The sequence below is a fragment of the Leptidea sinapis genome, chromosome 7 (assembly GCF_905404315.1).
Source record: "Leptidea sinapis chromosome 7, ilLepSina1.1, whole genome shotgun sequence".
Classification (NCBI taxonomy): Eukaryota; Metazoa; Arthropoda; class Insecta; order Lepidoptera; family Pieridae; genus Leptidea; species Leptidea sinapis.
Genome location: NC_066271.1, coordinates 9,018,374 through 9,043,487, shown reverse-complemented (window position 1 = coordinate 9,043,487; position 25,114 = coordinate 9,018,374). Strand labels below are relative to the sequence as shown.

Sequence of the window (25,114 nt, the reverse complement as noted above, 5' to 3'; positions counted from 1 at the left end):
ACACCTAACTTACCTTTAACTCTGTTAGTCAAAATGGGGGCCTACCTACATTTTAAGACATTTTTTGCCGATCAACCTAACGGGAGGTTTTCTTGTAATCGAGTTTATTCAAAAGTTATTTAAATATTCTTCTTTTGTTGTTTATTGATTTGAGTAAATAAAGAAAATATTTAGAGTAACATATAGAGAGTAAAACTTTAGGCATTAGTATGTTTTCTAATACATAATATTAAGATTATTAATCTCTTTGTAACCTCTATTTAGCAAAGGTTAAAACAGACCGCATTACTTTTGTGGTGTTAAATGTATCCCGACTTAATATTTATATTTCCACCTTAATACCCGATAGCTGAATTGAGTGCCCATTTTAAATAACCATTTCCTTTTAAAATAAATCACAAAAGAACACCCAGTGCGATACAAAAAACGGCTTCGATTCCCACGAGCTGCATTGACTGTCTACTAATGTTCTGCATCGTTTAGCAACATCCTATTTCCGTCAACAACTAAATGAAGCATAGATCAATGAAGTACCGCCCAGAGATCTCAATAAATTATAATGGCAGCTTTATTAGTAGTATTTGAGTGGTATAAATATTATAGTTACATGCGGTTACATCTTGTAGGTGCGCATGTGGGCGATGTAAAATTTTATAACTTTCGCTTCTAACTAAATATATCATGTGAGAGACGTTGTAGGATGTTTAGTGTAACTGCTATTTTCAACGTAAATTGGCGCTGTTAATTCCATATTTATTGACAAAACTGAGTCATAGTTGTGTTGCTCAACCTTTTCCCATGTAGTGGTAAATGATAAAAAGAATAAATAGTAGTTAAAAAAACCTAAAAACACGCTTTTTATAGAAACCCGAACTAAAAAATTGATGAACGTCATATAAATTAACAAAAATGTGATTTTGCAAACTGAAAATTAGACTAATTTTATTGAATTAATGTACTGTCATCGGTCCTTGATAAATCTACGAAGTTTGAACAAAATCTGGCCGTTTAAAGTGGATCAAAATCGCGCCCAGATGATTCGGATCCAAAAAACATACATACAGATGAAGCTAATAAAAAGCATGTAAAAAAATTTCGACATAAATAATTAGTGTCATTTCCTTGACGTAGATGAATATAGTGATTTTGATTTGATTTGATTTAACATCTCACGATCGTAAATAATACGTCATCCGTGAATACAATTTCTCATTTCTCAATTAGCTTATGATACTCCTAAGTAGTTCAAGCAGCCGCCATTGCGCGCGCGTGGGTTTCAATTTGGAACGACGCATTGTTTATTTGACAAATTGACAAGGACGTAAGGATATAAGGATAAATGAACGGACAAGATAAGTTTGGTAAACGTATCCTGTCCTGAATTGCATAAATACAGGTGGTTTTTTGAGAAGGTCGGTGATGGTCAAGTCGGAAACTACCTTGTTAAACTACATTATACATATCTTTGCAAATTTTGATCATTTGAAGCAACAGAGTCAATTTTTTTTCAATTATAAAGAATGTAATTTTTTTTTGAAAAATCAATCGGGTCGATGTCCGTCAAAAGTTCAAGAACTTTAAAAAAACTAAATATGCAGTTATTGGTTTCTTATAAAACGAGGGCATGACTCCTTTCCCAACTTTCCTCTAAGTCTCATAGTTTCCGTATTGACCATCACCGCGCTCAAAAAGCCAACCTGTATATGTAGAGTTGAACCTTGTAATTATAGAGAAATGACAGCGTTAATGAAGAATTAGCAGTTATTTAAAATGATGGAAGTTAGTATATTTAGGGTTGTTACTGATTTAGTTGGGAATATTTGGTCTAGATGATTGACATATTAAAATTTAAAAAACATGTGTGCAATTCACACGTGGTATACTTAATTGAAACCTTGAAAAATTTTGGCTTCAAGATAATGTGATATTTCGGGAAAAGGATAATTGTAGAGTTAAGTAAAGATCATAGGCATATAAAGTTTGATAATTAATTTACATTTTATTCGTATAAATAACATAGATTTATCCAAACTCAGGGATTTCATTTTCGATAAATGATACAAGATGCTTATGGTAACTAAAGTATGAAATAAATACTTTGGTCTTAATATGGTTGATATATCTTTGGAATACTGCGTCAATTTTTGATCCAAATTAAATTTTGCATCGAAAAACTCAATCAACGGAATAATGAAAATTTTAATTTGTTCATGCAATTCAAGTGTACAATAAAATCAAATATTGGATTACTGAAGCTGTAAAGTTAACATCAAAGGCACCTCTATATTCTGATACCCCTATTTAGTATGAATGGACATAAAGTATTTGGTGACAACCCTAATGCTCCTACAATTGACACGCACTATGGCACGCGCGCCTACGCGTTGCACGTTTATAACATGAAATCATCAAATTCAAAAGTGATATATTTTATTTTTTACCATGAGAATTCTTGAAAGTGGTATTGTTGTATAATTAATTATCGAATTAACAAAACAAACTTTATAGTATTATAGATATTTAAATAAACGTTGTTTAACTAAAATATGCGTTATAATATTTCTTTCATTGGTTGTTATTTAACACCTACTTCATTAACAATATTGTTCTTTCTACAAACGTAAAATAGCACATGTAATAATATTTTTAAGGATTTTATATTTTGTTACGCCAAAGACGTATAACTTTTTGTATGCGTACGTAAGTATACACACCCATTTCTTTGGTCTAAAAACAGATATTGTCTGTAACAACTACATACTTTTTATAGGTAGGGTAGCGGTTCCAATGTGCGCGTGCTATGAATATAATATACGCGTAGACTCAACACTCACTTCAGAATGAATATTACGATGTGCCATATATCGGAATTGTACAATATAATCAACTATTCATGTTTAATACATATCAAGCAGAATAATCTTGTAGTTTTCGTTAAGTTACTATTCGCTTTCATACGCTTTTCGATTCCGTCCTTATGATTTGATGGTAAGGCATCAATACTGCCAATAATCTCTTTTTTAGAAGGAACTCATTGTACGTGGAAGAGAGTTCTTGAAATCTGTGGCTCCAGATAATAACAATGATTTTTTATGGCGTGCGTTGTGTTGGTGGAATACGGTGACATGTCAGACAGCTCTTACCACTGGAGGCTCCTTTGCACAGGATGCCGGCGAGATTATGGGTACCACAACGGCGCCTATTTCTGCCGTGAAACAGTAATGTGTAAACATTATTGTTTCAGTCTGAAGGAAGCCGTAGCTAATGAAATTACTGGGCAAATGAGACTGAACATTTTATGTCTCAAGGTGACTAGCGCAATTGTAGTGCCACTCAGAATTCTTGGGTTTTTCAAGATTCCAGAACGGCACTGCATTGTAATGGGCAGGGCATATCAATTACCCATCAGCTGAACGTCCTGCTCGTCTCGTCCCTTATTTTCATTAAAAAAAGCTCTTCACATAAATATGACGTCTTAACGAAACGCCCAGACATCGAACCGTTCACAAAGTATTTTATCCCGGCATTTCAAGCGGCCACGCTGTTAAATGATTCGAGGAGATACTAGATTGCAACAGACTAGAAATAACAGTAAGACAAGGTAAAATATTTAAGTAACGAGACTTTTTTTATGGAATAGGAGGACAAACGAGCGTACGGGTCACCTGTTGTTAAGTGATCACCGCCGCCCACAATCTCTTGCAACACCAGAGTAATCACAGGAGCGTTGCCGGCCTTTAAGGAAGGTGTACGCGCTTTTTTTGAAGGTACCCATGTCGTTTGTATTACGTGGTAGAAAGCTCCTAGAAAACTACACTGTGGAAGACCGCCACACATCCTCATGGTGGGGATGATATCCTAACTTGTGGAATGTCGTGAAGGTGGAATTCGGCGGCAGGAATCAGGTTAAACAGCTCTTCCCACTCCCCGTGATAAATGAGGTAGAAGACACACAACGAAGCGACATCTTTAAAATGACTTTTTTAAAATGAAAAAAGGCAGTTGAAGAACAAAGGAAATTATGGGTAATAAAAAGTGAAAACTGCTGCTCTTGGACATGTGATCTATTAGATATCTCAAAGATGAGAATATCAACATTATCTAGGTCTGTTGCTGATCCGATAATAAATACAGGCCTCTGGTGATCTTAAGCTCATCGGTCAATCAAGCTGACTTCATTTACCGTATTTTTATCACCGATATTTCTTCTACCGTAAAAAGTTATCTTCTATGTATATATATGTCGCAGTTATATTGTCAAAGCCGTGACATTTTTCACTATTTCACAGGTGCTCTTATAATTGAACGGTAGATCGTCAATCGACTTCATTTCTTACAATTTAACGTTAGTGACATTGTTATGTCGCGGGTACACTATAGTGATATTGTTAGGCAATGATTTTTTGACTATTTTGACATACGTACAAAGTTACAGGTGAGATGTGCTTGAGTGGCACGTCCGATATGAAGAGGCGAGAGCGAGTCGCGACGGAAGGACACCGATTCCAAAAATAACAATAAGTGTTACTAGAATTAGATTATTTAATATGATTGTATAAACATACGCAACTATATTCTAAATATTTTTATAGATTTTATATAACTTTAACCTTTATGTACTGTCGTCACTTGCCAGTCTGTCCCCTCTCATATAAAAGCTGACTTGAAGTCAAATATATCCTAATAAAATTAACGATTCTCTTGTTTATAAGACAGCGCACGACGTACAAATAAACATGATGAACACTTAAATAAGTATATTATTTACCTGCTTATAACGTATTTTGAAATAACAAACAGTTCGCTTATACCCCGCTATTTGCTTGGCCTCAATTCGTTATCCATCAAAAAGGTTCCACAGTAAATATTTATGAACATTGAGTATTTAACCAACTCGAGGCGGCATTGACGGGTATTGATCTCTGCAAGGCTAATTGTAGTAATATTTATTGTTGTTTTCGTAAAATATCCGTTGGAGTTAATCCCTTAAAAGATTAAATAATATAATGTATCCTCGTCACGTCCTTTTTTTACACATATTAGATATTTTTTTATTTATTTGGAAACAAATACAGATACATCCTTAAACATAAAGTAGATATAGTAGAAAATTTGAAATATGGACACAAGGATGTCTCCTTAAACAGTTTCACTAAGTACACCTAATATTTAAATTTATACTTAAATTACACTCAGTTGCACACAACCAGTTAATAAATAAATCTAATATAATGCAATTATTGTAGACGTTGTTACAATTTAGAAGAAATTTCGTGGTATCTAACTTACTCTGTTTGTGCCAGGATTTGTTTTTAATGATAAATACTAAAGATTTTCTTCTCGTATTTCTGAGTCATTAATATTCAAATTTTGACTTTCAATAAATGATTTTGTTTATTATATATATTATATAGAATTGTAGTTTTATCCACCTTTGCTAAGTTACGGTGGGTGTGTACGTGGAAGAGAGTTCTTGAAATCTGTGGCTCCAGATAATAACAATGATTTTTTATTGCGTGCGTGTTGGTGGAATTCGGTGACATGTCAGACAGCTCTTACCGGTGGGAGGCTCCTTTGCACAGGATGCCGGCTAGATTATGGGTACCACAACGGCGCCTATTTCTGTCATGAAACAGTAATGTGTAAACATTATTAGTATTAGTGAAATTACTGGGCAACTGAGACTTAACATCTTCTGTCTCAAGGTGACGAGCGCAATTGTAGTGCCACTCAGAAATTATGGATTTTTCAAAAATCCGGAGCTGCACTGCATTGTTATGGGTATGTCGTATCAATCACCATCATTTGAACGTCCCGCTCGTCTCGTCCCTTATTTTCATATAAAAAAAGCTCTTCACATAAATATGACGTCTTAACGAAACGCCCAGACATCGAACCGTTCACAAAGTATTTTATCCCGGCATTTCAAGCGGCCACGCTGTTAAATGATTCGAGGAGATACTAGATTGTAACTGACTAGAAATAACAGTAAGACAAGGTAAAATATTTAAGTAAGGAGACTTTTTTTATGGAATAGGAGGTGGAGGACCGCTGTGGCACAATTTATGTCTCTTTTTTAAATATGTGTGATCGTTCTTGTCTTTATAAGGTAATATTTAAGTTGATTAAGGTTCATTTCATATTGACATACAAACACCACTTACTTCCTTATTACTTCGACGAATTCCACCTTGACAATTCACTTTCTACCGCGAAATAAAAATTTAATTCACTGAATAATTATATTCGTAAAATGTTGTTGTATAAATGAAATTCGAAGTCTTATTTGTGTACTAATGATACTTATTAACTAAACCAATATTCATGATTTCTTTGAAAAATATTTTAAAAAGGAATAATGCATTAACAATTAAACGTACTGCACGAAGGCGATTATGCCACCAAATGAAAATGCTATTATTCAATATGAAAGTGAGATTTACGCAACGGATTTATGCACATGTTTAAATGATAAATATTTATGAAAGAGGTTTAAAAGAAACGAGGCGCACTAATCGATCCCAATAGTTTACATCACAGAGTCCAGAGTGAGCTATATTTATAACACAACCGGTCTATTATTATTTGCTCTTGCGTCTAGCTTGGAGAATCACACATCTAAAATTAGATGTCTTATTATGTGTGTCAGGGGATCGCGGATGTGAGACCGCCCTAACAGGGTCAGATTTCTGCGCGCGGTTGACATTTGGGCTGACATCAGTACAATATTGGCAGCACAACGTGTCACTCTTGGATGTAAGTACTCGCTCGTATGACTTATGTCCTACTTCTGGAGTATTTTTTTAGTGAAAATAGGATGTTCAGCTGATGGTAATTGATTCGCCCTGCCCATTACAATGCAGTGCCGCTCAGGATTTTTGAAAAACCCAAAAACTCTGATCGGCACTACAATTTAGTCTCTATGTAGTGCGTAGTACTCTAATGTAGTATCTTGTAATAAGCAGTATTGTGTTTCGGTCTGAAGAGCGCCGTAGCTAGTGAAATTCACGGGCAAATGAGACTTAACATCTTATGTCCCAAGGTGACGAGCGGAGTTGTAGTGTCGCTCAGAATTTTTGGGTCTTTCAAGAATCCTGATCGACACAGCATTCTAATGGGCAGGGCGTATCAATTACCATCAGCTCTCGTCTCGTCCCTTAGTTTCGTAAAAAAAGGTGCCATGTAATATTTATTAATAGACTAATATGAATGAATACACATAAAATTTGAATTGTTAATTTTAAATGGATTATTCATTTACAAAACTCATTTCCTTTTACAAAAATTTATTAAATTAATATATAAAACCATAACCCACTTTAATATTAGAGCATGAAGCATCAATTTCTTTATTTTTCTGTTTAACTGAGCACATTCATAATTCCCTAACGGTGAAAATTTAAATTCTGTTAAACAGATAAGGCGAACTAATGTAAAACCCTATACTTCTATACCGCATCAATATTCAACAGCCACTGTTCCGTATCATGAGTTTGCTTACATAAATACTGTAAACATTTACTTTTTAGAATTTTATGTACATAATATATACCTAATATATTCAATATTTATGATTGTGATTTTATTACAATTAACAGAGACTAAAAAAGGGTGGCACATATATAATTATATACATATAAATTTTATACATTTTCATTACACAAACATGTGTTTTTTGAAATTTTAATGTTTCGGCGAAATTACTGGGCAAATGAGACTTAACATCTTATGTCTCAAGGTGACGAGCGCATTTATGCACATGTTTTTTTACTTTAGTGCTGCTCAGAATTTTTGGGGTTTTCTAGAATCCTGAGCGTCACTGCATTGTAATGGGCAGGGCGTATTAATTACCATCAGCTGAACCTTCTGCTCGTCTCGTCCCTTATCAACATAAAAAAAATAACCCTATAAAAATAAAAATACGATGGAATATTTATACAAATGATTTGAGTTTTCTTTAGTGTTAATTCCGCCAATATTTGTCTTTAAACAATTCGACACGTGTTTCGCCTCTACACGAGGCATCCTCAGGACGTGTTGTCTAGTCAAAATCTGGCACGAGACAGTCTCAAATTAACACTAAAGAAAACTCAAATCATTTGTATAATTATGGATTTCCGCAAAGTAACGCCTACTTCAATAAATTTTCTGCAATATTTATCAATAAATACAAGTTCGAAATTGACTTCAGAGTATTGGGGCACTGTTTGCAACGACAAGAAGTAATAACGCCTCAATCCTAAATATAATAGAGTAAATTTGTATATTTATCGCAAACACATGGCAACTACTTTGTCGTTTCTTTAGCACACAATACTAAAATATAAATATCGTTTGATGTTTTGCGGGCAAATATAATAAAAACAAAGAGTAACAGTCATCTTTGCGGCATAATCGTTTGCATCTCATCGCCTCTAATGATATATCATGCATCTGGTGCGACCACAGAGCATTAAACTTGGAGGGAGACGCGACGCACTTTCTTGACCGCGTGAGCACCGACCATGGCGGTCGCTTCTGTCAGGGTTATTTATTAATAAAATACACAAAGTTAGTGTTTGCTTATGAACATGTATCCCTTTATAGATTATGATACAGTATGCTGTATGCTGTAACGTACTTCATTCTCATACTTTAAAATGATGATGCTGTTAATATTGATACAAAAGGGTGGTATTTTATGAAATGACTGGCGTAAAAAGACATAACAGAAACCATAAAAGACTAAGCCATAATGGACCATATTCAATGGTCATTAAAATTCATAACCATATTGTTCAACATTAAACAATTAAAATATATAGAAAATCTTAATACACAATTAAAATCTTTTCTTATAGTTAGTTAGTACAACACTTCGAAATTCTTCACTGATAAATCTGCTCAGACAGTTTCCTATCTGGCTAATATAAGATAACTATTAAGGTACTGTTATAGTATAATTATTAGATATTGTTTATTGTATATATATATATTATGAAATGAAATAATAAGTACCTACTAGTGTAAAGTGCTATCACAGGGCTTCCGAAGTCGTAGTAAAAGTATAACTTTAGATATTTTTGTTATATGAGACATTTGACCTAATTGAATAAATTTGACTTGATTTTTTTATTTAAATCAGAATACTACATGCATAAACGCCTCGTCTACCCAAATGCTCTGAGGACACGAGGCGATCAGTGAAGAAAGGGAAGAAATAATAAACCGTTTAATATATGGTTTCATAATTAATTTTGACCTCATTGCTTAACAAAACCGTCTTAATAAAGTTATTGTGACTGATCACTGAGTAGTAGTACATTACACTTACGAGTGACAGCCCGCGATTGGGCCAGCGTTTTTTTTTTATGAAAATAAGTGACGAGACGGGCAGGACATTCTGCTGATAGTAATTGAAACGCTCTGCCCATTACAATGCAGTGCCACTCAGACTACTTGCAAAAAATCTCAGCTGCACTACAACCGCGCTCGTCACCTTGAGACATAATATGTTAAGTCACATTTTCCCAGTAATTTCACCTTTGGCGCCCTTCAGACCGAAACACAATATTGCTTACACATTACTGCTTCACGGCAGAAATAGACTGCGTTGTGGTACCCACAATCTAGCCAGCAACCTGTGCCTCCCACTGGTAAAAGCGTACCGACACTTTGTGAACATCGGAATCTAGATATCGAATCCAATGTTCATTTCGTTTGCATGCAACATACTGACACTCGAAGTCCGAATGGAAACCTCATGAGATGAAAAATCTAACAACAATATAGTAATTATAATGACGTGTACTCACTATATATATTTTATTAATTTGATGCCGATATTTCGATCCAATTGCATGAATCGGCAGAAATGCGCAGGCGGCGAGAAACTCTTGGCATATTGGCATTTGCCACTGTCATGTTATGTACATCAATCACGTGGCGCGTTTAAAAACATATTCTAACAACAAAAGTCCTATCCAAATCAATCCAGCCAAATAATTATTTTTTCTTATACATACTTATTATATAATAAGCTAATAAATTTATTGTATTGTAAATGTAACCGATTTTAATTGAGAAGCCGTAATCAGTCAACCACGCTTGAATATTAATTAGTATTTTGAATATTAAGCCATTATCGGGCTCCCAGGTCATCTATACGCCAGTATATTGTAAATCTATGGTCAGGCCACTAATATGTGGATATGTATATATTTGAAGCGTGTAAATTTGTAAAACTTGTTGTGTTTGTTTATTTAAAAGGGCTATTGAATTGAATCCTCGTTCCTTCCGATTACCAGATAGACTGGTTTATGGCCACTGTCCCAGAACAACATTATACCTAAATGGTAGCTACGCAATGTGTAAAAAATTATTTAATCATCTACCTCTAGAAATAAAAAGCTTACCACAGAAACTATTTACTGGACTCCTGTTTAAATGACCATTATGAATAAGGGGGATAATGTATACTGACGACGCTATAAATAAATTGAATTACATTTCATTTGATAAGAGTTGAGGTTATGTTAATAAATAAAATAAGAAAGCCAAATCCAACATAATATTACAGAGGGCTGTTACGAAACAAATGTAAAAATACAAATAACATTGAAGAACAGGTCCAAGTTTATTTGTATGAGATCGGTCTTAGACAGGTGATTATATAAGATACAAATTAACATATTGTAATAATAATTATAACCTGGTGCAATCAATTAGCCATTGGTTTTATTTTACGTAACACTGTCTATTGGATACCCGTCACCTGCTCATAAATTATTTTATTCGACGCGAATGGCTGTCACTTTCAAAACTTCCATGTAAGGCGCCTCACAAAATATAAATGGTTGATAATTAAATTGTAATGTTATGAGCAATTTAGAATTGTAATATGCATTATGACAGGTATAAATACCGCTGGACAGGCTGTTCCATAAGTTTGACAGCAAATTTTTTGTCCCATTTTAAAGCGCCACTCGCGAGCGTCCAGAGAACTAATTTTGACGTATAATATACGCTGCGAAGGAACGTACAATACTCTGAAGTATTTTTGCATTTTGAATTAATTTCGTTCGTTTTCCGTGTTATTTATACTTCAAGAATCAATGATATAAAGTACATTTTTTTTTATAATTAGTTTCCCTCCATCTATCGATGTTTGCTGAGGTTGTCATCGCTAGTTTTAGTACCGTATAGTCTCGCTGCATGGCCAACAGCGCCAAAATGGCGATTATCAAACAGGCACAAAAGCACTTACGGCCGTTTTTAATAACCTATCTATCCTTAGTTTAACTTACTAGAGGTAGAAAAATCTATCCTTTTACGCTTACTTACATTGCAATAACCTATTGACAGATAGCATTGGACTATAACTATATTGGACATAACTATGGATAGATAAGATCTTGTCATTGAACGGTGACAGCAATGTATCCGTTAGTTAAACTAAGGATAGATAGGTTATTGAAAACGGCCGTTAGACAGCCGCCAGTCCAGTGGTTTAAAGTAGAGGTCAGTGATTCTAACTAAATAGAGACGTCGGCTACAACAAAATAACTATCCGCTTTAATAGTCAAAGTCAAGTCAAAGTCAAAAATATTTTATTGACGTAAAATAAAAAGATTGCTAATAATATGAAAACTGTAAGTGTAATACAGCTATCTATATACACATTACTATTGTATTTATTGCATGTTACAGTAAATATGTAATATTCATTGCACATATTAAAAGCAAAGAAACAAAAAACCAAATATTATAAAGCTATAATTAATGTTATCATTTTAATCATATTATCTCTAAAACCAGTAAAGAGTTTTTTTAAGTGCATAAAATAAAATCAGGAGTTTTATCAAGACATTTATATTAAGTTTGCAAAAAGTAATACATGCTGATTCTATAAATAAAACCGGTACGCTAAAGCGAACCGTAAACGACTTAAATACGATATTATTTAATATTTGTTTATGTCGACTGTAGAGCTACCCCACTCTGTAAAGATCAACTTTATAATATTTATATTCTATAAGTATGTACTGCTTTTCATTTTTATTTTTCTAAACTGTGGGTGTTGTGCTAGTAAATGCGGATTATCATTTTGCAGATAAAATTTATTAGTACAAAGTTATGAATGCATTTTTCTTAATATAAATCTTAACTTTTTCAAATTATACTCCGAGATTATTGGCAATTTATTTCCATACGTAAAGTTCACCGCACGAAACTAGTCATATGCATAGCACCTTTAGTATAAACAAAATATTGTAACCTAATTTTATAAATAAACATTAACATTAACAACTCAACTAGTTGGAATAGACTACAAAACTGGGTCCATGGTCATACAAATAAATTATTTGTGTGTTAGTTCAGGTTACTCTGCGGTACCGATTCTATTATATGCATGTCTGTATGTATATACCGATTATAGCGTTTATTGAAATAATTTTTCAATTCAATCGCAAACAGACTTCACTCTTAAAGTCTGTTCAGACAAAGGTTCGGATAGTTAAAAGGCATAAAAGGCATTTATTTTCTCAAAATTGATTCCTTTAGAATTCTTTTTGATGACATTTCTTATACTACTAGATACTACTACCGCTTAACAAATGGCGCTCTGAGAGAGAAGAAGCGGCGCAAGAAACTCTCCCAGCATTCTTTTTTTGCGCTCTTTTCAATAAAAATATACAATATTTTACAGTCATTGCTATCGCTATAAAATAATCACAATCTAGTCCCAGGCTGTCCGATCATTTAGATATTCAGCAGTGGAGTAATAGGATTTACGACAGAGCCATTTTTTATAAAACATTTAAATTTATTTATAGATAATGCCTGAACAGAGGCTGGGACTTTATTATAGGAGTGTATACATTTACCCTTAAAGCTATTATGTATCTTATGAAGTTCAAATGGCATGCGATTTTACACTTGACCTTGACTTGTCAGATTAGGTACGGCCGGACCATCGGACGGTCCGGAGGGCGCCTCGCACCAATTGGTCCGGCGTCATACTCGGTACGGGCCACAATAATAATAATTTTGTGTGATAGACAGTGGGACATACCATCAAATATGGTACGCTAACAGACCGCGTCTTATAGCTCGGCCGTACCAAATTCGACCGTGTGTTTAGGCTATTAGGGCGAACCATGAGAACTCGTAAGCATGCACTGATCGCTACCAGCGTTAAGAGCGCCTAAGTAGCGTATAGCTATATTAAAAAGCGGCCAAGCGCGAGTCGGATTCGCCTATGAACTGTTCCCCTAGCAGCAACAAGCATAATATAAAAGTTATATAGAAAGGAAAATGATATTAAGTTATTTAAATGGAAAAGGCAAAAATTTTGCTCAAAATCATACAGTGCAAATGAGATCTCAGATTTTATAGGTATTAAAAAAAAATACTAGATCTCGTTCAAACCAATGTTCGGTGGAAGTCTGCATGGTAATGTACATTATATATATTTTTTAGTTATTCGCTTATTTTAGAAGTTACAGGGGGGGGGGGGGGGGACACATTATATCACTTTGGAAGTGTCTCTCGCGGAAACTATTCAGTTTAGAAAATAAGGATTTTAGAAACCTCAATATAATTTTTGAAGACCTATCCCACACGTATGGGTTTGATGAAAAAAAAATATTGAGTTTCACTTCTAAGTATTCACAAAATTTATTGTTTTTTTTTTCTATTTTTGTGTGAAAATGTTAATGCGGTTCACAGAATACATCTACTTACAGTTTCAACAGTATAGTTCTTATAGTTTTGGAAAAATGTGGTTGTTACATGCACGGACAGACAGACAAACATGACGAATCTATAAAGATTCAGTTTTTTGCCATTTGGCTACGAAACCTTTATAAACGCTACTGTACGAATATTAATTTCATTCCAAAACCTTCATAGCTCTATAGTTATGACGTTAATATTATAATCGTTGTAACAAAAAATGACGTGACCAGTCATCGTATTTGTGGTCAAGTATGATATGATAACAAACGATTAGTAGAAGTGGTACGGGACGTGAATATGTGGACCGTACTGGTAAACGATAAACGACGCGAGAAAGTCGGATGATTTCTCTTCTTTACTACAATAATGTATATATTGTTGTCTTACCTAGAAATGAATTAACTGGACATAGAGGGAGAATAATGTAAATATTGGTCAGATATTATAATGTACATTTTTAACCATATTGAAGTAAAAATTGTTTAGGCGCGGCTTGAGGGTAACTCACATTTTTGTTTTGACGGAAGTACCAACCTAATGCTCAGTTCAGTGGCGTTGCTTGCCTTCGCGTAACCCCGTATAAAAATTTGCTTTGGGGCCGTTATGAAGGGTGAAGATATCTTATAAAAGAAAAAAAAAATGTTTGCATAAAATTATAAGAAATATTTCTTCATGATAATTATCTATCTGTCACTTTTTCCAAAATTTATAACGAAAAATTCAAATTTAATATAAATAAGGCAAGGAGAGCGTCTCCTTTTTTCCCAGTCCCGGTTTTTTTTTAATTAATTGTTTCTCTGTATGTTTGTACGGGCTTATCTCTGAAACTATTGATCCGATTTAATTGAAATTTTGCATGATGATACCTTACATACCCGGTCAACATCTTAGATACTTTACACATAATATTAAATAAATTTCTAATAGTATTTAAGAGATTTCCACCTATAAATTGACTCATCACGATTACTCTGGAACCAGTAGGCATAGAGACCTGAAATTTGGTAGGACGGATTTAACGAAATTCCAACCGCAAGATTTTTTTTATTATGAGCAGAACGACGTCTTTCGGTTCAGCTAGTTCGTTTATACTGAAGTTATACTTCTTTAGGTGCGTTATGAAAAAATGATGAGGGTGAAATTTTAAGATGCACGCGCATCACTGTAACACAAAAGTAACAGGTTGAAGTTGGTTCCTATAATTTTCTCACTAATTTTGCGTCATTCGTTTTTGTGGATTCTTCTTCCATTATTAGGACAGGCAAAGGGTTCAATCCCATACAGCCGTATTCACTATTTAATAATTAATTTTCAAAGCCATCTTTGCAAGATTTTTTCAAAATAGTTCTTTCTAAAAACGTAGAATAGCACGAGAAATAAATCATTTTAATGATTTTTGCTTCGTTAGGCCAAAAAAGTAAAACTTCTTGCGTGCATACATAAGTACACACACACTGTTTTTTTAAATTAATTGGGTAAAATATTCGGAACAGTAACATCGCTACCTTTTCCTGTCTAAGTACCTCGTTACATAATATCGTAGGAACACAGTCTCTTAACACCACTGTGAGAACTATTAAACAAATAGATACATGCTATCATACCATGCTAATTACCGCATGCAGAAACTAGCAACAGTTTCTAAGAAAAAAAAAGCACTTGGGCCAAAATAATTAAACCAAAAAGCTAATAATAAGTAATTAGGTCATTGCGTTAATAAATATTTTTAATTAATATGGTGATCGTTCGTTGAAGTCGATAATTAAAAGTCTAAACATCAAAGATGTGTTGACGTGCCGATATTGCTTCCAGCATTCGGAAGAAATAACTCCGAAGTATATATAAGTCAATTGCGAATCTCCCATTTTACCAGTGGGAGGCTCTTTTGCACCGGATGCTGGCTAGATTATGGGGACCACAACGGTGCCTATTTCTGCCGTGAAGCAGTAATGTGTAAACTTTACTGTGTTTCGGTCTGAAGAGCGCCGTAGCTAGTGAAATTACCGTGCAAATGAGGCTTAAAAACTTTTAGTTTAGTTTTAGTTTACAATGTCTCAAGATGACGAGCGCAATTGTAGTGCTGTTCAGAATTTCTGGGCTTTTCAAGAATCCTGAGCGGCACTGCATTGTAACGGGCAGGGCGCATCAATTACCATCAGCTGAACGTCCTGCTCGTCTCGTCCCGTATTTTCACAAAAAAAGGCTATGCCTAGCTTGGGACAAGATAATTTGTGTAAGTGTGTTAATATTAATATGTTATCATAATAATAAACATTGCTTATTGACTTGGCCTCGGAACTGATCGAGCAGCCAGGTATTGTGATCTGGCGATCAGCCAGGGCTCATACAAAAATAATCAGACATTTCGGGAGCCAAGCTGTCATCATTATTTTTACAAAACTGCCTGTAAATATCATAAATTAATAGACGGATGTTATGTATAATAATGCAGGTAATATAATGTATTTTATATTAAAGGTATAAAAGGCATTTATTTTCTCAAAATTGATTCCTTCAGAATTCTTTTTGATGTCATTTCTAATAACAACTAGATACCGCTTCGGAAACAAATGGCGTTTTGAGAGATAAGAAGCGGCGCAAGAAACCCTCCCAGCATTCTTTTTTTGCGTTCTTTTTAATAAAAATATACAATATTGTACAGTCATTTCTATCGCTATAAAATAATCACAATCTAGTCCCAGGCTGTCCGATCATTTAGATATTCAGCAGTGGAGTAATAATGGGTATAAACCATTTAAATTTATTTATAGATAATGCCTGATCAGTGGCTGGGACTTTATTATAGAAGTGTATACATTTATTTATCATTGCAGTTGCGTTATGTAAAGTGTATATATAATAATATTATTAAATAATTTCAACCATTTGAAATTAATTCTTTAAAATTATAAGAGGTTAATTATAAATTATTATTAAAGCAGAAATTGGTATGAATATACAAGTAATATCCAATTAATACAAGGTGTTAATTTATTTTTAAAAATTCATCTAAAACAATATTAAAATAATCTAGTTAGCGAAATAAATTTAACCAAAGCTCCGAGTGGAGGTTATTTATTTCCTTCAAAGAAAGAATGGTTTCAAAAATCATTTATGCGTTTATAATTATATATTTTTTGATGACACTTGCTTTACGGGGACCCTATGCCCTAATTGTCTTTAAATTTTTAATAATAAGTGTATATTGTAACCCCTTATTCATAATGGTCCGCTAACTTTAAACAGCCGCTAAGCAGTGTTTTTTCCCATTCTGACTTAGGTCAATACAAGAAGACAGAGTGAGAATTAGCAATGCTTTAAGTAAGCAGACTATTATGAATAAGGGGGTGGAAAACACAGATGTAATAACAGTTTTATTATGTGCGTTTAAATTACCAATCCCTTCTAAACTTGTTATTTTTCGAAATAGTGGACGCCCGCGACTTGACGCATCGGGATCCTAAGAATGATCTTAGGATCCCGATGGTCCCAACCGATATGTCGTTGTGAGTTTAAACGGTTTCAATTTCCTATTTGACTTGCATTCGCCAAGACCATTAACAAATCAGAAGGCCAACCCTTGTGTGTTTGTGGTCTTAATCTAGAATCTTCTGATGGCCAAATTATACGCGACATGTTCACGGGTCAGAAAACCATATGCTGTATTTGTGCTTGCGTCTGATAACAAGACAAAAAATGTCGCGTATTACAAGGTGCTTCACTGAAGAATGCAGTGCAACCCATGCACCATAATACATAAATACATGGTGAATACAGGAAATATTTTGCTGGCATTTCGTTGAAATACTTGTTTTTTTAATTTTTTATTCATAATATCCGGACGATCGAGCCTTGCTAGAATTTTTAATCTCCCATCTGAGCTATTATAGTCTTGTATAGTGGCGAAATTTACCTTTGTATGCTTATGTTAGTGTAGCTGTTTCTCATTAAAACACGGATAAAACTAATTTTTTTTAAATTGATTTAACTAGATCGATTTATCGCCCCCTGTATACTAAATTTTATGAAAATCTATGGAGTCGTTTCCGAGATTCAGATTATATATACTTATATCGTTTAAAGATATAAGATTTACTTTACATCAACTTTATGTTATAACCATGACTTACACTTAATCATTTTGTATTAATTTTTCAAATCATACATTTGCTCTATTATTGATTATTTGGCAATACAACTCATAAGAAAAACTAAAGTCAAAGATAATATGTCGCCTCACAGTCAACAGTGTTTTCGAGGCAAGGACATAAAGTGAACACGACATGGGTTCAAGAAAGCTTAACTTAACGTACTAAAATAAAACGAAAGTTGACGTTAATGCATACATTTAAACTTTGTAATAATATTCATTATTTTTAATTGTAGATGCGAACTAGTTGCGTGAAAAGTATCGTATAACGGTAACAAGTACCTTTACTATGTTAAATTTACGTTTTCTCTGTACCTATTTAAATATGAACTATTTAAATTTCTTTACATTATTTATGTAACAATAACAATAAAATTATTTTGCAATTCACTTATTTAATGTTCGAAATAAAATACTATTTATAGGAACAAAATGCGTAAAAGTACAAACATAAAACAAAATGGTAAGTAGGTACAAACGAATTTTTACTTTGATTATTGGAAAAAGTTAGGAGACGTGAATACATTGTCCTGGATAGACAAAAGATATGTCGGTTGAAATAAATAACGTTATTTTTTATATATTAAACATTCAAAAAACTATAAATTCAAATGCGTTTGAGTCTTTTAGAAATACTTTTGTAAAGTATGTGTATTTACACATACCTTACACGCATTCATGAAAGAAAATATTATAAGATCCATTTAAATTAAAAAAGGAAATAAGAAAATCGAAGCCTTGCCGTGTTGGCTCCTTCCTATGCCTATGCTTTCTTACAGCAATGAAAGCTGGTTGGGGTGTGATGCGGTAGAAGTAGACATGTGGAGGTAGAAATGAGAGCTTTTTGTAGTATACGTGGGGTTAGTAAAATTGAGTTTTCCGTAGTATATGTTGAGGTTAGTTTGAAATGAGAGATTTGCGTAGTATATGTGGGGTTAGTTAGAAATGAGGGTGTGGCGTATTATATGTAGGGTAAGTTAGAAATGACAGTTTTGCGTTGTATAAGCGGGATTAGTTAGAAATGAGAACTTTGCATAGTATATGTGGGGTAAGTTAGAAAAGGGGGTTGGCGTACATACATACATATACTATATATGAGATTAATAAGAAATATGTGCAGTTGAGGTAGTTTCAATGTGTAGTTAGAGAAAACCGTGTAGTAAAATTTAAGCTTACAGATAACCAAAAATGGTGGGGTGGGTTTGGTGATGTAGAAGATGTGTATGAAGGGACATCAACTGCACACATTTAAAGAGCGAATTTTGCTAAAAAGACAGCCGTTATAAGAGAACTTGTAAAAACGATGGAAACGAATGTAACAAGCCAAGGGATATTCCCTTTTCTGCAATGATCGAAGCAAATCGACGTCCATAACTTTTTCCATACTCCTCTAGGAAACAGTTATGATGTGTATAATAAATTGCAATATCTTCGCTTTCATTAATTTATTATACTTTTAAATATTATGTTGTGTATGCATTTCAATTTTACATTTTGAGTCAATGGTCACATCTAATATACTAATGTAAGACGTGTCTTCAAATACCTTTGGCCTGTGGTATCATTATAGATAATTTTATTACAAGCCATTAAGTCACAAGAATCAATACTTAGGTGAGCTGACAGTTAAAGATCCATGCTATTAAATAACATATAATTCGATTAGAATACATTCTCCTACAAATTCGAACAATAAGTTCCTGTCACACGTAATACTAACCACGTGTTGAAATATATACAAGTACCATTGGGAAACCCATTAATTAGTGTATTTTAAATTATATATTTGTGCCCTGGCGATCATTCAAGGTGAAAGAAACAGTTTACATGTTGGTTAAAATATATTGAACAATCTGATAAAGTGTAGGTTAAACTGTAACCGAGTATAATTTGACCAGAAGGTCGTTTTGACACAAATTGAGCAAGATTTTTTGGACATGGCATAAGTTTACAAATTATACCAAAAACGAAAGTAACTTGACAATTACCACTAAATTAGTAATGTTAAAGCACCTATACTTTTTGTTAATAATTCAAGCTTAATATAACTGTTTACATGGCACCTTATAAGTAGCACAGAAAAAATTGTGTGTGTACTTATATATGCACGCAAGAAGTTATACTTCTATGGCCTTACGAAGCAAAAATCATTGAAATGATTTATTCCTCGTGCTATTCTACGTTTTTACAAAGAACAATTTAGTAAAAATCGTATAGGCTTGAACCCTTTGCCTGTCCTAATACTGGACGAAAAAAAAAATGACGCAAACGTCAGAAAATTTTAGGAACCAACTTCAATTAGTTACTTTTGTGTTACAGTGATGCTACTTTTAAGAAACTCTTCAAACTTTTGTGAATTTGTAACTAAAAAACAGATTTTGTGAATGCCAATCAAGTAAAAAAGTAGATTTGTACACGAGGATTTTATATTTTGGTAACAATAATAAAAAGGGTGGCTACTTGGACGGAGTATAATTAATTGAAATTAAATAAACATACGTAGGTACTGCAATAATCGCATTTTGATCGGTTTGACGTGCTTATTAATTAGTAATTAGTAAAAAAAAAAGAATATTGTGCTTATAAGCATTTTGCCAAGTTTTTAACCGACTTCAAAAAAATAAAAAAAGGTTCTCAATTCGTCGGTATGTTTTTTTATGTTTCTTAACTTTCGACTGGGTGAACCGATTTTGATAATTTTTTATTTATTTAAAAGGTGGTGCTTCCCATGTGGTCCCGATCTGACAATGGCATCCATGAAAAAACCATAAAGTCTTAAATTTGCTATACGTACGTATAGCAATAAATTTACGAATAACTCAATATCGCGCCAACCGATTTCAATGATTCTTTTTTTATTGGAAATTTTACATTTTACATTTTGAGTCATGGTGAAGTATATACTTCAAAGTCAAGTTTGGTTTGGAATCGGAATCCATGATAAAGTAACTGAGCTCTTCAATTCTTAGTCAACTCTCAGTCTACACATTTTTAGATAAATTGTTAGTTAGTGTACTTCAAATTCACTAAAAATCTAAAATATTTGAACAAAAAAACAACCGACTTCAAAAACACTATTCCAAAACAATAGATATAATATGCACTAAACAATATAAAAATAAATGCGTATTTTTATACAATTTAATTCTAGTTACGATTATTGTAATTTTTGGAGTCAGTGTCATCCACACAGCGGTGACACATCTCCCCTATAACAATGTAGTTATACGTGAGATGTACTTGAGTCGTGAGGAGGCGAGAGGCGAGAGCGGGTTGCGGCGAAAGGACACCGATTTTTTGTACTTCACTATGTATTTTTTTTTTTTCAATAAACCAGATACAGATGGTTTTATTAGTTTACGTAAATAAAAAAAAATCATTTTAATTAAAGATTGTTTCGTCTGCCTGATATTAAAGAATCACATATTATTACTACCACCTGGACATGCTCTAGAATGTTAATGTCTTGGCATCCGTTGCCCACAAACTGTTCAATACGTATTCCATTAGTTCAGTAACTGCGCTGTCCTAACGGCTTCGGGCGACAACTTAAACTTCCGTTTCCCGCCCTTGGCACTACATTATAACTGCAGCACTAAAATAACCTAGCGAACTAGAATATCAGGGTTCTAAATTGTATTGTGCCACGCCGGAAAACAAAACTAAACGTTAATTATAACTAGTATATACTATACTAGCTTTTCCTCGCGACTTCGTCCGCATTGAATAGTTACTTTGAGCATTTTTTTTTTTAATTTTAGGATACTTTTCATATAATACACACACAAACTGCTCCTTTCGCTGGCAGTGCTCTTCTATGATACAGCGGATATCTCTTTTCATTGTGGACAGTCTCTTTAATAGTAGTTCCCTGAACTTTAATCTCCTATTTCATCCCCATGTAGGTATACAAACTGCCATCCCCTATTTCAACTCCTCTTTATATTGTTTTGTTTTGAAGGTAGCCTTTGTACTTTTTTAAGCTTTAGTCTATCTCTGTACTAAATTTTATCAAAATCAGTTCGGTGGTTTAGGCGTGAAAGCGAAACAAACAAAGCTTGTATTCACATTTATAATATTAGTAGGGGTAGTCTAATGATTAGTGATTTTCATCCGTGGGTCCCGGGTTCGAATCCCGTTAGGTGTTATCCCGTTATTGTGGACTGGCACCCATCCTACATACAGGATACACTTCCCATAATATGGGACTAGATAAATATTATGTATGAGGTTTTATTATTAAATAAAACATTAGAGTTTCTTTTGTATCACTTTATATCTTTATTAATTCTTTAAATCTACATTTTAATCTAAGGAATTATAATCTGAAACAAGACATTAGTATGTCTATACATATAACCTAAGTCCCTAAACAATAAATATAACTTTACGAACCGTTTTCACCAATACCTCGTGAACTAATTTAAAATATCAAATTATTATATTGCGTAATTCTATAATTAGTTAAATATTTACATTTAGAAAGTAAGACATTAGTTAATTATAATCCGAAGGCAGGTTATAAACTTATTTAGCTTGGAATTAAGTAAGAATATTTTTTGACTAAATTTATCTTCTGGAAATGCAGTTAAACTTATTTAAGTTAGGTCCGTGTTCTAACACGATCACACACAAAGATCTATCTCTTAAAAAAGAATGCTGGGATAGTTTCTTGCGCCTTTTTCTCTCTTAGAGCGGCATTTGTTTCCGAAACTAGTAGAAATGACATCAAAAATAATTCTATAGGAATTGATTTGAGAAAATAAATGCCTTTTATGCCTTATGAAGACAGTGGCAATAATATGCCTTTAAAAATACGGATCATAGACAATGGTCTCTATAGCTCATTAGTAAGAATACACAGACAGACCGCTATAGACATGGGAGTAAATTTTTTAACACTCATTTTGCGTAATATTAAAAGTGACAGACATAACGTGAAAGATTTTAATCGTACGCCTTTTGACTTTGGTGAAGGAGAGAGAGAATAAGTTTCAGGATTTAATATTCAATATAGAAGAGTGGATTTGCTTTAATTTTTTTAGCTGAATATTCTAGAATACTTGTTATGTGACTGAAGTTTAATTAGAATATATCAAATCAAAAATATCAATATTTTATGTTTAAAATTTAAAGTTTCAATTATTGGAGGCAAAGATGGGATTGACCCAACAATTAACGTTCTCGTGAACACGGCAACTACAGTTGCCAGCCCTGCTTTATTAGAGTATTAGAGGGCCAACTACTATATTTCTGAGAAAAGTAGTAAAGTAACTACTATATTTCAATGGCATCAAACACAAAGTAATAATGCTTCAAAATGAGCAATTCATATTGAGTATGACAGATTTTCAATTTCGATTTGCGTTTTCCTTCTGTTTAATTTTGGAACCTACTATTATTTTTTTCATGTTTTTGTTATCGACAATATTTTTGTGGATAGTTACTATTTTTGACTGACATTGAGTTGGCAACCCTGACAGCAACTAACCTCTTCCGTCGATGAACATCTTATCATCAGCTCATCACTCCCCAGTCACTTCCACTGCACTTGTTCACCAATACACTAGCACATCGCAAGGCGGCTACTATCACTTGAGTCGCCCGCGCCACAAACATTGCACGTGCGTTCACGTGTGCGATCTCTGACTTACTGAATGCTCGCCAGTTCGCCACAAGAAGTCCATCCAGAGTTTGGAGTTTGGACGCCGCCTGTCTCTTTGATATGAAAAGCAGACGTAGATTTTCCCGAGTGTTTCATTTCACTGGAAAACTACGCAGTTTATCGATTGATAAAGGCGAAATTAACTTATATTAGTATTTTTTTCGAAATTCGCTCATATTTTTACGTAAATTGTATAATTATTGTCCCGCGTTATTTTGTATGATATACAAATAAACAGACACATATTAATATATATGTAAAGTCTCATTTGCCCAGTAATTATACTAGCTACGGCGCCCGTCAGACTGAAACACAGTAATGCTTAAACATAACTGCTTCACGGCAGAAATAGGCGCCGTTGTGGTACCCATAATCTAGCCGGCATCCTGTGCAAAGGAGTCTCCGACTAACTGGTACATAATATATTTTCCTGAGTCATAGTAAAATATGGCGGGTCGTAACTATTTTTTTTATCTATTAAATACACAAAAACTATGGTACGCTGTAGGTCCTAGATAGAAACAATATCACCCGTACACGCCAAATAGTTTTCCCCATACTAAAGAAAAGTTCAACGACCCCAAATGGAAAGTCGGGTGAGATAAGAAAATAAGTTGCGAACAGTAGGTTTAATTAATGCAGCAATGTTTGTTGATTTAGAGTTCCTGCTTACATGTGGCAAATTCCTGTTCTAACTGGATGTTTATGTCATAGGCCCAACTCGGGTGTGTAGACCATAATATGAGCTATCACGTCGGCTGAGTTCAACCAAATTTATAATATTTACTAGCCGTTCCCGCCCGCTTCGCTGGATGATTTTTTTTAAAGGAAATAAATAAATTTTATTCATCTTATTAAAAATACAATAAAAAATAAGTAGCCATAAACCATCTAGGATAAATTTGTCATCGAATGGTTAAGACAAGCGCGACAATATCCATGAGTTATAATGCTTACAAAACGCTTGTCTTACAAATTACTGTATACAAAGAAAAGTATACGAGGCACCAAGCTCTGCGTAAGACTACACAATAACAAAACTATCTATTGTTAATCAGAAGCGATAAGCGATTAAAGCTAAAGTGCCCAGTGTCCTGCCTCTTATTAGCTACCGCACCATTAGACACCGGAAAACATTCATTACGAGAAAAGAATTTTAAAACTTCACTTGCATATCCGTTGCGTCGGCAAAATTTGTTAAATGCTGGTGATCCACTGGTGGAAATAATATAATTTTAATTTCTAAATGTTAATTACCCGTGTGGTTGGGCTTCGGGTGCATTCTTTTTCTTTATTATGAAACCACCAGTGGATCAGTAATGTGTAAACATTACTGTGTTTCGGTCTGAAGGGCGCCGTAGCTAGTGAAATCTCTGGGCAAATGAGACTTAACATCTTATGTCTCAAGGTGACGAGCGCAATTATAGTGCCGTTCAGAATATTTGAGGCTTTTAAAGAATCCTGAGCGACACTACATTCCAATGGGCACGTCCTGCTCTCTCGTCCCTTATTTTCATTAAAAAAAAATCATTTCTTGTTATCCAAATTCGCAATTCTTTTATAGTAAGAAAAATAATTCG

At 33.8% G+C, this 25,114-nt stretch overlaps 1 protein-coding gene across 6 annotated transcripts in view; it reads right to left on the bottom strand.

Annotated features, from left to right (window-relative positions):
- Nucleotides 1-25,114, bottom strand: part of LOC126965357 (myosin-2 heavy chain, non muscle) — a 160,209-nt gene that overhangs the window by 13,860 nt on the left and 121,235 nt on the right. The window contains exon 1 of one of the 6 annotated variants that reach the window (XM_050808899.1): nucleotides 23,361-23,533. The exons of the other annotated variants lie outside the window; for them this stretch is intronic. Within the exon in view, the coding sequence (XP_050664856.1) occupies nucleotides 23,361-23,379 (19 nt within the window). The 5' untranslated portion in view covers nucleotides 23,380-23,533. Of the gene's footprint in view, nucleotides 1-23,360; nucleotides 23,534-25,114 lie in introns of those variants that run through there. 6 annotated transcript variants of the gene reach the window in all.